The following is an 18,288-nucleotide window of genomic DNA, read 5'->3' on the forward strand; positions in this document are numbered from 1 at the left end:
TTTCACTGAGGGTTTTTAGCGCCGATGCTGGACTGTCAGCAAAAACAGTGATGGCTGACAACAAAAAACATACAAACCCAGTCTTATGACTGCTTGTTGGGACAAAGCTGGACTTATACCATTATTAACAGGGTTGATACAGAATCAATGTACTGTGTATATCTAATAAATAAAATATGTACATGTACATGTAGAAACTATGAATAGCTACACTGAGATGGAAAAAGTAAACTACCTAACTATAAAACTATCTAAAACTATAAAATTCAAGACCTTCAAAGAGCAGGATGAACTGTCTCGAAATAAAAACTCTGGCCTCAAATGTCCTGTAAGCCCCCTTTGTGCAGGCAGGAAATTAAGTGCATGTCGGGCAAAAACAGAAAGGACGGACACAGATCGCCTTGTCGTTCTTTTTGTGCTCCGTCCTCTCGCTCTATCTCGCGCACACACTCAAAGAGAGGCAGCGGAGGCATCCTGCTGGGCCCGTCTCATCCTGGCTGGCGAGCTGTGGGCTAATCCAGTTAGGTGACTTTCACAGTCCACAGATAAGCAGAGAGAAAACCTTGTAATACACCAGTGCCTGACAATGAGCCAAGTCGCTGGCACGGCCAGCGCTGCTAGCTGCAGTAGGCCCATTCGCACAAATGCAGAATCTACCCCAACATATTGTATATAACTTATGCAGCATACAGCCACAATGGATTAGTATGTTTCATGATAGCCTGTGCTATTACAAGCTTTTATTACAAGCTTAAAAGTTGTCATGTCTCTTCCAAATAAGAAGCTGCTCCTTCCACTGTAATTCAGTGTTTTGTGTATGTAGGGCAGTGGGTGCTCATGTTTGAATTAATTAGACTCCTGATTATTAATTATACAAATGCTTATGATTTTTCATACATGTATTCCTTCAGTAAAGTTTTCCTTTTTATTGACCGTGTTGGAATCAACCAGTTGAGAGCCAATTTGATTCAGATGCGGTAGTTCCTCATTAGCCGCTCTCCGTAACTTTCCAGGCCATTTATCCAGCCGTATGGAGACGGATTCCTATGCATTACACATGAGACTTGCACGTGCAGTCCCAAACCCTAATTAGTGCTCTATTGTTGAAATCCCAATTGCCAATTAACAGCCACTGTCGCAAACACAGGCACACACACGCGACTCCCTTGCCGTTTCTTACACACCCTCCCCTGCCACCAGTTCGTCTCCCTCACAGCTGTAGTGTGTTGATCAACCGAGCTAAGAGGACTAGTGTTCCCCAGCGGGACCTTATCTCCCTCTATCACCGTTCGCATTAACATAACATGAATGGCCTATTTCCCTCCCCTATGGGCCATCACGACGCTCACTATTCCCTTTCCTGATATCGATGGTTGTATTAGGAGCCGACGAAGGGGTGGGGGCAGGTGGTGAGCAACTGGCGTGTGCTGGATAAATTGACTGCTGCTGCAGCTTCGCACTCCTCACCAAAAAACAAACAAACAGACGAAAATATTAAAATAACTAATTCCACCCTCAGAAGTCACATGGAAAGACAAGAAAGTGACTTCACATCACAGGAACAGATGAAAACTTACACACACACATCCAGCCATTAATGGATAGCCTTGTAAATGGAGGTAAACTGGAGGTAAACTGGAGGAGGTGTGTGGATGTAAAAAGTTGTTGTTTGGTTTGGAATAGCATCAAATCCCACAAGGCTGAGAGAACAACAGGATCATGTGTGAGGATGTTACAGTGTCCCACTGTGTGTGTGTGTGTGTGTGTGTGTGTGAGGGTGTGTGTGTGTGTGTGTGTGTGTGTGTGTGTGTGTCATGCTCAAGAGCCATACAAGGAATCTGTGGTGAACACAAAGAAACTGCCATGGTGCACGGCTGCTGGTCTTGGCATGGTACTGAGACAAAGGGTCGGACCCCCATCTGGTTTGTGACACACACACACACACAACACACACACACACACACACACACACACACACACAAGAAATCACCAGAACAGAGAGAAGGCTCGAAATGGCTCATTTCCAGGCAGCTTGAGTAAATTTGTGTTCTGTATATGTGTGCAGCCAGACAGTGAGAGACAAGGTTGGCAAGCTGCCATTGCAAGATTTTCCTCGAAGACAACTGATGCAGTCATAACACACACACACACACACACACACACACACACACAGAAAACAAGAACCACAAAAGCGCAATGGTTTCGGCCACTGACGGCCTGTACCCCCCCCCCCCCCCCCCGCCCAAACAGATAGAAATATTTTAATTAGCTGATTATGAAAACGAGATAAACTGTTATGAGAAAAACTGAGCTTTGTATCCGTTCATTATTCTACTGGCTGTATTGAAAACGATTACAGTGTTTCTATTGTTTATTAACATTTTGCTGTCATGTCAGAATTTTCCTCTTAACTAAAGAAAATATATTGTAAATCCAAACACATGATATAATTCAAGGAGTCTATTCACTCCTACCTAAGGTGCTAAACATTTTAATGTAGCAAGAAGGAGGACAGGGAGGAAGAGAAAGAAAAAGACAGAGAGGAAAAAAGAGCGACAGAACATGACAGTGATGGAGAGAAGGGGAATAAGAGAAAGGACTTCAAGTGGAACCTAATATGGCACCAGTGGACGCTAATTATCCACTTCAAGACAAGGAGCAGGCTGGGAATAAATGAACAAACCTTTTACCTTACATCACAATTTTGGATGTGTGAGTTTAAAGGAGATATTTGAATGTACCTACTTTTTAGACCCACTGATTTTATGTGTGTGTTTGCGTGTACTGTACAAAAGTAGATGTCTTGGTTCAGAAACACGCTTCCTCTCAGATAGAACAGCATCATGAGACCCAAACAGCTTCGCACACATTGAAAAATACCATGGCCATTCTCAATGCAAGCTTTAAAGAAACTTATGTTAACCAAGTTGGCACAGTAGTTAGATCTGCTGCCAGCAATGTTGATGAATAATAAATTAAATTTCAGATAATAGCAGAAGAGGAGTTCCAGTGTGAAGCATAAAATAATAAAAACCAAGAGTCTCGTCAATGTCACCCTTGTTCTTCTGATGTGACCCTGTGAGGCGGAGAGCAGCGTCAAACAAAAGCATGACTTATCAAAAGGAGGCTCAGTGTTACCAGGCTCATTTTCAACCCACTCATTTTACTTTGCCTGACGAACCCACTTGTTTTTGACATGAAGTGGAATTTCTTTGCTTTGAACTATGAAACTAGAAAGTTTAAACGCACTCTTCTGTTTGGCTGACACCCCAATAAAGAGACTGTGGTGTGTGCTCCCCTCCAATCCACCCTAATTACCCGTCTATGGACTGTGCAGTCAAAGAACATTAACTAACACTATGAACATACAATTTTTGAATAGATCTCATTGATTAACAGCATACATACCAACACATTTTTAATCTATATTTCTTAAAAGAACCAGAGGTTATTTTCTCTGAAGTCTCTACCTGAGTGGCCGGTTCTCCCGTCCATCATAAATGTGAAAGAAGACTTCTAGCTCCTCGCCCACATTGGCGCTCATCAGGCTCTTTACATGGACAAACAAGTGATGGGTGCTAGCGGGCGCTGGAGTCTCTTTCTTACGATGTCGATGTTCCATCTGCAGAGGAGAGGAGAAGGGAAGATATCTGCATTATGAAGAAATAGAAAAAAAGGATTACATAAAAGTGATTCACATGCATGTACTATACTCTTCTGATTCAAATGTGGAAGGGTAGATTTGGAAAGGTTTAATAAAAAAAAATAAAATTCATGAGATTTAAGGCCTGAAATGTCCTTAAATGTAGGATGAAAGCTTATCAATACTGTTAATACCAGTAAAAAAAAAAACAACAACATGTGGTTACATATATTTTAATACTGGCCAATCACATTCAGAAGCTGCTGTATTTAGTGTTGAGATCCCAGGTTTATAAAAATCCTCTGAGGCAACTCACTGGCAAAGGTTGTACTACAAATTTGCATATATATTTGAAGACAGTAAAAAAAAAAAAAAGCATCAGATATATATTTATTTGATATCGAGCAGGTTAATATAGCATGTAATATTGCAGCCTGTCTGCAGCATCACAGGATAAGTTGTATAATAGGACTTTGCTGCAATCTTGGTTCCAAAGAAAGAAATGGGACACATGATGCACACATCCTGTATTTAACCCACACATTTATCATTCAGCAGTCCAATTATTTTCCTGACACACAGAAATAATGTTTTTATTTGTGTCGCTTCGACCTGGTTAGATATCGCTGAGAAAAATGAACAAAAAGCATTCGGGTTCACCGAATACAAATGCAAGCAAAAACAATGCAGTGCAATGTAAATACCATCTAGATCAACTTGGATACTACAGCTCTGTTTATGAGAGGTTCCTCCTAATCTGTCAACATCCAAAAATACAAGGACACACAGATACACACACACACACAGAGCACCAGATGGCCAGAAGAGCCACTGCCAAATTTTGCTTCTGTAGTAGGATGTAAAGAGATGAGAAGGGGGAAAGAAGAAGAAGAGAATAAAGAAAACGAGAGGACTGTGTGCAGAAAAGCACCTACACAGAAGATCCAAAGATGACAGTCATACCAATCACCTCCTATGGTATTAACCAAATAGTTTACATGCAAATAAAAGCTGGATTATCCTTTTTGGAGTCTGTGCTGGTTGCCTAGTCAGGTTTCATTTCTTTATGCAAGACAAATGGTGGAAACGATTGTTTGATCCGAGCATCTGAGTCAAACTAAAAATACTGGTGATTTAACAGTCAGCTCTCAAAACCCTGCGTCTTTGTGTTGTCTACAGTATATCAGCCTGAACAAGGCAAGGTGCAGCTATGAGCTGAATGTTGCCCTGAATTCAACAGATGAAACACAAGTGTAGCAGAGAGAGTGTCAAAGGCACAGGAAAAAGACAGATTTCAGTTTAGATCTGGAAGTGGCTAGAGGTGGGGCACATTTAACGTATTCAGACTGTCTGTGTGCAGCACAGTTACAGTAAAGTAGCTGAAGAACTTGTCTAATGACTCTTTTTGGCAAGATACGACAAAAGAAGATTACAGTAGTCCACCCTGCTGGAGTCAAAGGCATGGGTGGGTTCAGTGATTATTGTGGCCTGAAATGAGTGGATATACTGCATGTTTTAGCCTACAGTAACTAAAGGAAGGTTCAGGTTTCTCAAAGTTGATTTTCATGCTAGAGAAAAATATGAGATAAACAGTAATTGCCTAGAGGGTGAGAAATCAATTCAAAATTTTCAATTGGCTTTGGAAAACTGTGGGCTGTACTATGAATACAAACACACGCACGCACACACACACACACACAAAAACACTAACATGGTCCTCTAAGACTTAAACATAGTAGAAGTTGTTACCACAAATCATTTCGCAACTGTAATATCTGTCAGAATGATGAATATGCTTTGTTTCGTTCTTACTGCTATTCCCGAACTGAGATCCCAGAAGAAAACATGAAGAAGAATGACCTAGCAACACTAACACTCTAGCTGGTTTTGACACAGAATGACTAGGTATTAGCAGGCCTAATTTATGCTGTAGGGTTTTATTACGAGGTTGATTTCAGGGTGTCATTTAAGCTGCCCGGCAGGAGGAGCAGTATATGACAGCTTCAGCATGACTAGACACAAAGGACAGAGATGAAATAAGGCTGGCCTCCCTACTGGCATAACATAATGCTGTGGGCAACAAGGAGAGGGTGAGAGAAAGAGAGATGGCTGAACAAAGGGAGCACGTGTGCTTGGCCAACCATCTTATTATTTGTCACTCTGTAATTTTTTAAACACTAGGACACGGCATCAGGTGCAGTGACTGTCAAACTACGAGTAACTTTCTAAAGGAGAGAAGTGAAACTTCTTGTCTATGCATCCCTCCATCAGAGCATCTTTCAACACTTCCACATCACTCTTATCCCTGAAAAAATTACCACCATTTATTGCACTTTTTGTGGAAAAGTCAAGACATTTTGGGTTCAAACTCACCGTATATAGCCTATGACATACCTGGACCATTCTTAGTATCCTCTTTTTTCTCCCTGGCAGATACCACATCATTTTTATACAGTGCAGCAGCCAGGCTTTATATACTACAGTAACACCTCACTGCCATTTCAACACACACACACACACACACACACACACACACACGCACGCACACGCACACACACACACGCATGCGCGCGCGCGCGCACGCACACACACACACACACACACACACACACACACACACAGACTCACAGACACACACACAGGGGCATACATACTGTACTCCTGGTAATGCCCACTGCAATTTCATTAACCCAAACCACAGAGGCACAGCGCAAGGCAGAAACAACAAAGCTATTCTCACGAAGATTTTACTTAAAGAGACTGATATAATTTGGACTCGATGCAGTGATGCGTTGTGTGTGAGCGAGTGTGTGTGTGTGTGTGTTTGTAGGTGGATGGCAGTGGCGAATGCCGGTGCCTTTATCTTGTCTCGGTATTGGAGAATAGCAGTCATTTGCTCATTTTGTACGCCATTTAATAGAGGTGCATTAAGCTTTCATCCTGCTATGACTGCTTTTGTTTTGACTAACAAAAAAAGAAACAGATGGATTAAGGGCTTCAATTACCCCTGTGTGTGTGTGAGAGATACAATTCACTCCGCACTGTATGAGGGCAGAGAAGTGGTTGCCATGGTAACAGCAGTTGGGGCTTGGAGAAAGCGTGAAGGAGTATCGGGGAGCAAACAGTGGGGAAAGCAAGAATATGTGGAGACCATCGGAAAAGAGAGGTGATGCAAAATTACCAGTTATGGTGTTTTGAGCATATTTGTATCCAGTATCCAGTGGCATTAGAAAGATTTTTTTTTTATGTTTCAATCTCAACTTTAAAGCTAACATGGAAAATGGGTGTTAAAGTACAATAAAGTTGCACTTGATGCAGTGTACCTGGAGTTTTGACCTCCGCATGCTGTGACACAGTAAAAAGTCCCTGAACAGGTGCTAAACGGGCCCTTTGGTGAGATTATTTTTCCAACTACTGTTCACAAAAATGACCTTTCAGTCACAGCTTTCAAGCAACATGGACAAAAAGTCCTTATGGTGCTCAGAAAAAACTAAACATCAATGATTGCATGACATCTGGGCAACCTGCATCTGCTGCTGACTGTGTGAAGCAGTCGAAAGTTCAAGAACAGCTACTTAATGGACCTTGTGAAATTGTTTTGAGGTCAGCGAACAAGATTTTCATAATTTTCTACAATCTGATCCGTGAAGTTACAGAAATCTATATTTTGCACAGTTAAAGGCCTGTCAGTGGTCTGTCAGTTCACACCACTACCTCTGCTACCTGCCTGCATTTTTCAAAAGATTGTTATCAGTGATGGACAGCTTCCCATTTCACCTTAAAATGGTTTGGAATAGGTGGATGAGAGAAGTGAACACACTAAAACATCCTTAAACAATCTGAAGTGAGTTTCAGAGTTTTCTGTGACTGACACTTCAAAACATATTTTCTTCACACAATAGTAGCAGAGAAGATCAACAATATTACATGTCTATCCAGCCACTGTCTACACCCACATATATCCTACATTTCTATATCCCATCAATTTGAACAGCTTTTTATTATAGGTAGCTACTTAACTGAAATGCAACCAGTTCTACAAATATCGCAGTTGTAGTTAGTGCCAGTAATTGTTGCCATGCTGGCACTGTATCATAAGAATTATCTAATACCACAAACTGCATTGCAGTTTAGAAAATAACTGCTACTATTGCACTTAACATCTTATACAGGGATACCTGAGAAGATGTTTGCTGAAAATGAAACACCACACTCCCTAAAGCAGAGCAGATGCATGTTGCCTGAGGAACTGCAGGACCACTCACCAGTCTGTAGAGCTCTGTGACGCTGATTTCATCTGGGTCCACCATGCTGAATTCTCTCCTGGGGACCAGGTCCAGGCCGAGCTGTCTGTTATACAAAGACACATATGGTAAACACGCAGTGAAACATTAACATGATAGACAGGATTGACTGAATTGAGCATGAACAACAAACACAGGATCCACAAGTGAACATAAACCATCACGTCACTCATGTCAGTTGTCTAAATAACCTGACAGGTCATCCTCTTCTTTGGAACAGATGAACAACAAAAAAAAACAAAACTCTCCCTTTAGTCCCCTGCTATGCCCACAGTCCTCTTTATCCTTCTTCCTTCAGCTACTCCCTCCCATCTCTACTCTCTCTATTCTTTAATTCTTTAACCTCTCTCTATTCATGTTGGGATCCACAAACAGCTCAACCTCTCTACCTCTTCTTCTTCACATATTCCTCTAGGCTGGCCCTCTCAGTGGACCACAACGCCACGCTAGAGTGTGTCTCCTTGTCAGCAATAAATGAGACAGACCTGGTCAACCATACAACAGCCCACATTGAGGGACTGTCCAACCTCCAGTAAGAAGAAGGTCTGTGTGTGTGTGTGTGTGTGTGTGTGTTTGTCGAGTTGTACCCACAGCGGGGAAATGAAGGTGACTGAAGGGTAGGAAATGCTAGAAAGAGAATGGCAGAACTTATGATTTTATTTCACCCCTGTGGCACTGGGAGGAAAGAGGGGATGGATGGAGTAAGAGCTGCCTGTGTAAGAGGGAAAGAGACTTGATTGAGTGAGGACTGCGCCTGCAGGGAAGGTAGGTGACAACAAAAGACAAAGGAGCAAGCTGAGAAAAAGGGGCTCAGAGGGAGAGAATCTGGGAAAGAAGGAAGTTTGTGTTAGCCACAAGTAACTACAAAGGCAAAATAAACAAGTAGACAACCTACTTATTAGCTATTATTACAATATATTGCTTCATGACGAAATGTGGGGTCTGTGCAAAAACAAGGCAGAATTAAGCCTTGTTAGCTCGCTTTGCTTACTAGCTTTGTCTCGTTTTCAAAACCAATTACATCTAAGATCTTTGTTAACAATAAGTGTTCAGAACTGCACACTCTACCTCACCAGTTCTCATGGCATCAGAAAGTCAGTGGAGCTAATATTTTAGTCCACAGTCTCTGCAGTCAAAACACTTCTGAGTTTCTCGACAGGTTATTGGTTCCCTGGTGAAGTTCCTGTGGTGGAACGGGGCTAATGGAAGACAACAATAAGCAAACATGGGAACATGAATTCTATAGCACCTTGCTTTAAAAACCCTGCATGTTCAGCAACCTACTCCCGAATTCCTGACGTTAGATTTTGAATGTGCGCACCTGAAAGCTTTGGTCCACAGCTGCATCACGACACAACAGAAACATAACTTTTACAGCAAGATAAGCTGACACATTGTCCACAGTGAATGTTTATTTTGCCCTTCATCTACTCACTCGTTGCCCCAGTCCAATCTTGCTGTGATGTGCTGCTTGACGTCCCTCATACGGTCATGGGTGAGGTGGCCCACCAGCACCTGCCTCCTCAGGTCGAGGATTTCATTCATCACATGCCACAGCCGATGGAACAAATCTCCCTCATTCTTCTGTGTAAGCAGGAAACAGAGGGGATGGAGAAGGAAAGGAATGAGTTGAGAAGCAAAGAGAGTCAGTGAAAAGCAATGAATTAAGGGGAAAAAGACAAGAAGGAAAGACAGAATGAGGATGCACAGATAAGAAGATGAAAATATACAGCGGCATCGGGCCACCAGAAAGATAAGTGAAAACAAAGTGATGGAATGCACATTAGAGAGCCAAATGAACATTGAAAGGAACAGGGTGACCCAGAGAGAGGCAGACAGAGGGACTTAAAATGGATTTGTGCAAATTGGCTTTAGTGTCCTGCTGCTTTTAGCTACAAATGTATGCACTTTGATCTGCGGGTATTCATCAGCTCAATTTAATAAGCACCCCAGATAGCTTAATAGGCCACAAAATCAATCACTAATGAATGCGTATGAAAAAGCGTGTTTGTGGCTCCTCGAATTACCCACTTCCAAATAAATTCTCCTTCAATGAGAAACCTATAAAGTCAGCTTCGCTTAGGCAGCAGTGATATTTGAATCAATGCAAACTTTGTGTCTGTGTGTGATTCTCACCACGTAGAGTTGTTTCCACATGGTGCCCCAGTCTCGCAACGTTGACGTCATCTCTGTGATGACAGAGTCTTCAACGGGGATGACTGTCTCAAATTGCCTTTAAAAACATACACACACACACACACACACACAGGTTAAGATATCAGAGATCGCACCTGTAACATAACATGCATGCAACAAAAGAGAAGAAACATGACATTACCCTTTATTCTTGACGTGGGCGTTCTTCAAGTGGATGTAACTGGATGGGAAAATCCCCTTTGGGCAGAAGATAAACAAGTTAATCGGGAGCCATTCAATTGCTCCCCGACTCATTCCCCTCCATTGCCATTAGCATGTGGAAATGATGCACATAATCAATATATTGTTAAGTGTGTTTGTGGGATAAAAGAAGAAGGGAGCAGAGGGATTTAGGAGACAGAAAAAGATGAAAAGTGTGTGTTGTGCGTGCCCTGTTTGATGCTAATAAACTGCAAGTTGCTCCCAAATGACATGAGGGGATCAAAGCAGAAGTTATGTTTAAGTATCTGAGGATAAATGCAACACTCTCCCACACAGACCCCGATCACGCACCCAACACTCGACTCCCAGCTTGGTTTACTGTATGTTATCGCATGTTGTTCAGCACAAGAGCTTTGAAAAGCCACATCTATTACTGTCAGTCAGTCTGTCAGCTCATGTCATTTTCATCTTTTGTGCAGTGGGTTTTTGTGCTTGAAATGTGGAGCATGATTATCAACAATTATTTAGATTGGTTTAATTGGTTGTCTGAAGCAAAGACAGGCTTTTATTTTCAAACCACACTTAAAAGACTTTACTGGTGTAGTTACAGCAGCTCAAAGACACACACACACACACAGACATATAACATGCAAACACACAAAAATTCACTCACCTTGGCATTTGGATTCTTCAAGATAAATCCTCTGTACCAGCCTGCAGAGACAAAACACCATTTTAATTTCCAGCACGTCACTTTAAATATTACACCTTTATATCTGGCCTGAACTGCAAAATAGAAAATGTGAAGAAATATGTAATGCTGTATATTAAATAACAGGAGAAAAGGGGAGGAGATGCATAGGTGTGTGTGAGAGAAAGTGGTTGTGCATATTTTTAGGAAGATTTGATTTCAGGAAGACATATCCTTCAGCGAGCATGTACAAATACTTTCAGAAGAAGCCTAGTGTCCATCTGTTTTTATTTCAATTCAATGTCACGCAGCGCTCAAATAAATTGCTGTACAAAGTAGCTTGCTGTTTTTAACAACCAATGTTTGCAGTGACCACAGTCTAATGCAACAGCAGAATGAGGTCGAGAACCTGTGACACATAGACCCTGTTAACCTCAAAATGATTTCTCCTAAAAGGTGTGAAATTGCAAGGAGAGCAAAAAAGTTAAATAGCTGCACATGCTCACACTTTTCTCACCCCCAGCTCAAGTTAAATTAGCACATGCTTGATGCTTGTGCAAACCAAACACTGATGGAAACAGTCTAACGCATTTACATTGAAGGCTTTCAGCTGATGCTTTTTCGTTCCAAACTGACGATTTAAGCTCATTCCACTGCAGTCATTGCAAGTCCCTCCAGAAAAGAGCATTAGCCAAATAGCTCAGATGTAAATGTATTAGATTATTCTAATCACAGCTGGGTTTTGCCAAAAGCATCTGTGATTTAGGGAGTATTTTCTTCCTGATTTGTTTCAGGCATGCATGGTCAGAGCATTGAGTAATTTGTCTGGGTCTGCAGTGTGGAACACACACTCAGTGTTTCCTGGATGAGTCACTTTTTTCAGTAGCAGAGGTCAAACATCGTGGCAGCTCTTTGCAAGGTTTTATGTTAATAGAGGAGGAAACACGTCTGCAATGGGTCAACACAGACAGACAGACAGACAGACAGACAGACAGACAGACAGACAGACAGACAGACAGATAGATAGATAGATAGATAGACAGACAGACAGATAGACAGATAGACAGATAGACAGACAGACAGACAGACAGACAGACAGATAGACAGATAGATAGATAGATAGATAGATAGATAGATAGATAGATAGATAGATAGATAGATAGATAGATAGATAGATAGATAGTTGATGCAGTTATTCAAAAGTTGAATGGCAGACACCCAGCTTCTTCAGTATATGTGCAACCTGAGCTAATAATGACAATAAAGTCAGTTTTATAAAAAAAATATTCTTCTAATTTCCAATGTTTGGGAACTACTGTTTTCCACAGTTTATCTTGGACTGCCAAGGACTGCCAGCTTCCTGTGTTCACTCCTGTCATGAACTTCACAAATGTCAACAAGAGCCACTGACGGGCCCAGTCAAAAATCTATTACTGAAGCGGCGCGTTTTCGGACAGCAGCTACATGTCAGTAAAGCCATGTTCACTCTGTTAGCTCCTGTGTTTTCAAGTGTCAACAGTATCAACATGAGGGCGAGCCATTAGTCTGTCTCTCCCGCTGTCAGCAGCCCATCTCTCAGCCTCCTCGCTGCTGCTGAATTTTGAGTTTGTTCCTCCGTTCTGGGCCAAGCAGGATTTTGCTATTGTCTACTTCCTCTGGGCCTTTTACCGCAGTATCACATCCCTTTGGTTGGCTGCTTGACTTGCCGCTTGACTGGCCGGGCTGACTCTCTCGGTGTGCGCCTGTCTCCCGACAGAAAGTGAGACGGCGTGTCAAGAACTCCAGAAGAAGCAGACGTGTGTGTCTGCACATGGTGTTTATTTGTGTTAAGGTGTGCACAACAGTGTGGCTTTGATGTGGTTGGATGATTATACATTATTATATCATACGGTCAAAGACAAAATGCTGATCTTTTACATTCATCCAATGAAACATTATAATTGGATCTCTTTAGTGCATGATAGTCATCAACATACCCTCTTTAATATCTGCCTTTAATCGTTCCTCTTACTTTTGGAGACAGGAGACAAGAAATAACATATTACCATGCACGAAGGCTAAGAGAGCCAGACAGCAAAACAGAGTGGAAGAAACAGCAAGTAAAGGAGAAAAGCAGACTCAGCGTGGGCAGAAAGGCGGGAAAGGCAGCCAGCCTGTGCTGCAGGAAACTGTAGCAAACAGGAGTTTCCATAGGCTGATCGCTTCGTGTGAACCGCGACATCCCTCAGTTAGCTATGTGAGAAGTGTGAGGTTACCTCAGCGGAGGTCTGCCAGGTGAGCTTTGAAGTAAAGAGGTGAACAACCACACATCTGAGCGCTCTGGCACACATTTGTGCGGTCGTTGCCAAGTTGTGTGTCTGTTATTTATGGCCAAATACATGTACAGATCTGATGACCAGTGAGTATGTGTGTGTGTGTGTGTGTGTGTGTGTGTGTGTGTGTGTGTGTGTGTGTGTGCCTCTACTTACAGTATTAGCTGTGATATATTTAGTTTTTGGTTTTGACATAGATTCCCCTAATCTGCATAATTCATAAAAACAGGAAATGCACTTAATTGTGTTTAAGTGCATGTTTTCGCTTCACTACTCAAGCAAAAGCTATTGATATCCTTACACGAACTCATCTGTTTCATTTCTATATTTCCCCCTTGCAGACAGCAGCTATGTTGTAAAGTAATGTACGTATACTAAGAGCATACACAGTACCTTCACATTTCTCCAGGATCTGCACCGTGTCTCCAATTTCCAGTGGGAGGCCATGCTGAACGGTTCCTCGGAAACTGGCCAGCACTGAAAGAGAAAGAGGCACAAAACACCCACAGGTCTTTTTTTTAAATGTTTTATCTCAGTTATGAAAAGTTACAAAAAAGGTCCTAAGACATTAGCGGAGCGATGCATAACGAAATTCTTCTTTTTAAGGAACTCGGGATGAAAAGTAAAAATATCACAGAGAGAGGAGGTGCAATCAATAATCTGTGTAGGTGAAATCAAATCAAAGCTTATGAAAACAACTCTGTGCTTCTGACCAACCTCAAATAGTAACACGCAACAAACTTACATAAAGCACTTGTATGAAAAACTATGTGAAATTCAGTTTTCACAGTCAAAAACTCCCACTAACTTTCAGAAATCATTTTATGTATTCAATTCATCTTGAGCTGTTTACCACAGAGACCTATTCAGTACTGAGAGACCAGCCGGTAGACACATACAGGCTGGTAAAATAAAGTCTCTACACTGTCTCTAGACACTTGCATAATAAAACTGTTTATTTGATGAAAGCTTTGGAGGTGGTGGACACAGGACGCTGTGCGATTAGAGAAACATCATGTTTTTGCATGATTTCTGCTTCTCACATCAAAACTGATGGACAGCAGAAACGGGTGGATTTTTAAGTGGGGGGGCACAGATTTCACACATTTGGTAAGTGTGTAAAGAGCATACTACTTACACTGCTCAGCCTGACAAAACAAAATGAGGCAGCTGCAAACAGCATCTGGGGATGTCATTGGGTTATCTCAAAGACTGTATACATTTTTAACAGAAAGCCCGAGGATGTGAAGTTTGAAAGATGTGGCTATTTACAAAGCCTTGATGGTTTAATATAATGATAGTAAACAGATACAGTAGCTGGATTAACACTATATGGGAAACTAAAAGGCTTTATAATAGGTCTTAGACTTGAGTCGCACTTAAGTCACACAGTAACTTGAGACTTGACTTGAGACTCAACTCGAACTTGATGTTTGGGACTCGTGAACAATGTTTAAATATTTATTTGCTTTATTTTAGTGCACTAAGTTGAATTCACTAAGTGAGTAAGTTGAATTGGTGTTGTGAACATGACCAATGCCCCAGTAAGTGTGGTCCCGTCTGTTATTGAGACTTGAGACTTGAAACTTGAAACTTGACTTTGACTTTCAAAAAATGACTTGAGCATCTCTGGTAAACTCTGAGGTAAACTTCAAATAAAGCAAGCGGAAAGTTAAATGTCAGTCAAATGAGTTTGGATACTGTTTTGAGAAGACATAATTAAAATGTCAGGTTGAGATTTGAATCAGTCAGGTTTTGAATCACTATTGAAACCATACATTGAAAATAAAATGGAGAATAAGGAAGGAGGGTAAGGACAGAGCAATTCTCATGGTCCATTAGAAGTGAACAATACTTTGTGCTGTGAGAGTGTAACAGCCATCAGCAGAGAGTGTCATTCAATAGCTCTTCAACTAGCTCTTTAAACAGAGCTGTGTGCCGCTGACTCACACACTGCAGCCACACACACACACACACACACACACACACACACACACACACAGACACACACACACGGTGAATTCACCCAGGCACTTAAACCTGCACATACACTCAGATGTCACCCACCACACACCGACGATCACACAAACACAGCCTGTAAACAGATCCATCCACACAAACAAACCAGAAATGTCTACACATGCTTTTACACAGACAGCCAATTCACCCAAGCAACCTATTCAAACAGCAATGTATGCAAGTATGCATGGACTAACACACACACACACATACACAGATGCATTTGCACATGATACAAACATAGAGGGGGAAAAGGCAGCTTCACTGGGATTTGGAGTGGAAACATATAACAAGAGTCCCTGCCATGCAGAACTGAGAGGGATCCCACCACAGATAAAGTGTTTAGAGAATTTCATTTCTTGTGCCTGCAGGGCTTGTCCAGCGTACCTGAACACATCATCTAAACAGCACAGAAACCCCCCCCACACACACACATACAAAACCTCCACCACCACTGGAGAGGGATTATATTTAATCCAGGACACACACAGTGAGCTGCACCCAGAGACCCTGAGTACAAAGACCGTGGGCGCAGAGGTGATGCTTCATGGAGTCATGAACACATAACACTGCACACACTTATTTACCATTCAATAAATCCACAAAGCCACAAAGACCTATCTGAGCTGGCTTCCTAATGGGCCCCAGTATTTGAGTTCTGTTCTACAAATCCACAAAGTTAGATATTATTTTTGAAAAAGAAATAAATAAATGGTAAAAATGAATTAAGAAAAGAATCATTTGTGATTCTGCCACAGATTCTGGTGCATATCATGAAAATCCATTTAAACTGCTGTTGCCTTCAAAAAGTTTTTTGATGAAAATTGACAAAAGCTGAGAAACAATTCCCAACGCTAACAGACCAAATTGCACTCGAAGAAAAAAATCCGCTCCAAATCAGAGGTTGACTCTAAAATGTATTTATTTTGTAGTTTCAGGTTTAACTTCTGGCAGAGCAGCCCACTACCCGACAGAGGATTCTGAATTAACCGTCCACCCACTCTCCCATGCTGACATTGAGAGCAGATCTGCTGATGAAATCAAACAGCAGCTCTGTGCTGTCTGTAACTCTGAATGTGAGAGTTAGTCTGTGTCCTCCTGCATTTTATGGTGAAGCTTCGCCACCTCCTTGTTATCCCCCACGCTGCAGAAACACTATTTTTACAGGGGAATTGTCGCAAGTGCACATCTGACTTTATAATTCATTCAAAGACCAACTACTTGCCGACACATGCAGAGAAACCTAAAATGCATCTTCTTTTTGTAATTCATCCAAAGCCCACTCACTCACTCACACACATACACATGCACACACACACAGAGGCAATCACAGTAAACACACTTACACTCTTGGTGTACCCAATGCATGAATTATCCACGTCACTTTCCCAGCTGCAGCGAGCTAAATTATTCAGTTTCAAGTCGCAGTTTTTTTTTTTCTACTGCAAAGTGAAATCTTCCCGTCTGTCTATCCACAAGTCGAGAGCCGTCTGTCTGTCTGTCTCTAGCTGCCTGTCATCCACCTGGCATGGACAGCCTGTCTGTCAAATGCGTGGGCTGGCTAACAGCCAAGTGATCCACTGAGGTGACAGGGAAGGTTTTCACTCTTGAGGGAACTGATTTCTTGTGTCGTTTTGTCACATACCCTAGGACGGTGGGATGTCACTTGATATAAAAAAAAAAGAGAGAGAGAGAAAGAAAAAAACGGGTACAAATGGGGAGACGGATGCCATTCGTGACTGTTCCACCACACAGCTGCTGCAGAGTACAAAAACAGGCATAGCATGGGGAAAATCCTATAGAGACTAGCATGTCTAAGTGAGTGCCACTGGTACATGAATATCCTATTGCATAAACTGAACAAAGGCAAACCTACAAACACACACACTCACTCTGTTTATTGAACCCATTCACAGATGGCCTGCACCGACCAGCCTCCAAAAGGCAAACTCTGATCCTTTCTGACACTCAAAAACAAACAGTTCCATTGTATGTGACACAGTCCAGTGGGTCATGGCGAGGACGCTGCTATTCTTGATCACAGTGTCATCCCTGAACTAGACATTACACAAAGCTGGCAGCCTGGAAGGGTCATGCACACATGGATAAACAGACAGCAACACAAAGAGTAAGCCATCACAACATGTAAGAACGTCCCTATGGGATTCGTAGCTTATGTGAAGGGATTCTCTGACATCTGAAATACAAAATATCACAAATAGCCAATGTTTGGTCAAAATCTTCCTGGCTTCTCAATAAAGTTATCCTTTAAAGGTGAATTAACACACTGTGAACTAAGTCTTGGTGCATACTAAAATGACATTTACTTTTACTCAGTCAGCCACGGCTGCCTGGTAACTGGAAGTGAGTCTGCCACTGTTGACGTTCTGTCTCTATCTGGCACTGTTTGGGTTGGCTGTATTGTGTAATGGGTTTAATTATCTCAGCTCCATTTCAGAGTGGCTTTGGCGCTGCGCAGATCAATTTTGACCTGGCTCTCTTTTTAGGCGAAAATCAATTTATGTACGATGCTGGAGTTCAGGTAGGTTTTCCACAGGTCTGTTTTATTTCTACTCCAGACCGAAACTTGGACCCATGCAGACCTGTAATTGAGAGCATCTTCTCACACAGGGCTTTTTTCCACAGAATGACTCTAACCAGATTTACTTTTCTTTGTTTTATATAACTGTCAATGGGGATGCATTACTGATCACCTGACAGTGACTGTGTCCGCATATGACCCACAAGTGAGAGGTTTCATTTCCAACTTTTAATGCACTCTCACCTCACTTTAATCCATTAGGACAATATCTGTGTTTGCTTGTTTGCCAGTGAATCTTTCTGTGTGAGGCCAGATGCCTAGAAGGGTAGTGGCTTGGATTAGGCTTACATGTGTTTTAGGCTGCCAGCTGAAGTCAAGGCCTGTCAAACCGTTTTACATTTGGTTTGCTCATTGCTCTG

At 41.9% G+C, this 18,288-nt stretch overlaps 1 protein-coding gene across 2 annotated transcripts in view; it reads right to left on the reverse strand.

Annotated features, from left to right (window-relative positions):
* The window catches only part of dock4b (dedicator of cytokinesis 4b), a 90,718-nt gene that overhangs the window by 51,154 nt on the left and 21,276 nt on the right, over window positions 1–18,288 (reverse strand). For both annotated transcript variants that reach the window (XM_026326652.1, XM_026326651.1), the window contains exons 2-8: window positions 13,702–13,785; window positions 10,979–11,019; window positions 10,286–10,341; window positions 10,084–10,180; window positions 9,383–9,531; window positions 7,909–7,993; window positions 3,471–3,622 (exon numbers count right to left, since the gene is read on the reverse strand). In XM_026326652.1, the coding sequence (XP_026182437.1) occupies window positions 3,471–3,622; window positions 7,909–7,993; window positions 9,383–9,531; window positions 10,084–10,180; window positions 10,286–10,341; window positions 10,979–11,019; window positions 13,702–13,785 (664 nt within the window). The remainder of the gene's footprint in view (window positions 1–3,470; window positions 3,623–7,908; window positions 7,994–9,382; window positions 9,532–10,083; window positions 10,181–10,285; window positions 10,342–10,978; window positions 11,020–13,701; window positions 13,786–18,288) is intronic.

This window comes from Mastacembelus armatus, chromosome 23 (assembly GCF_900324485.2).
Source record: "Mastacembelus armatus chromosome 23, fMasArm1.2, whole genome shotgun sequence".
Taxonomy (NCBI): Eukaryota; Metazoa; Chordata; class Actinopteri; order Synbranchiformes; family Mastacembelidae; genus Mastacembelus; species Mastacembelus armatus.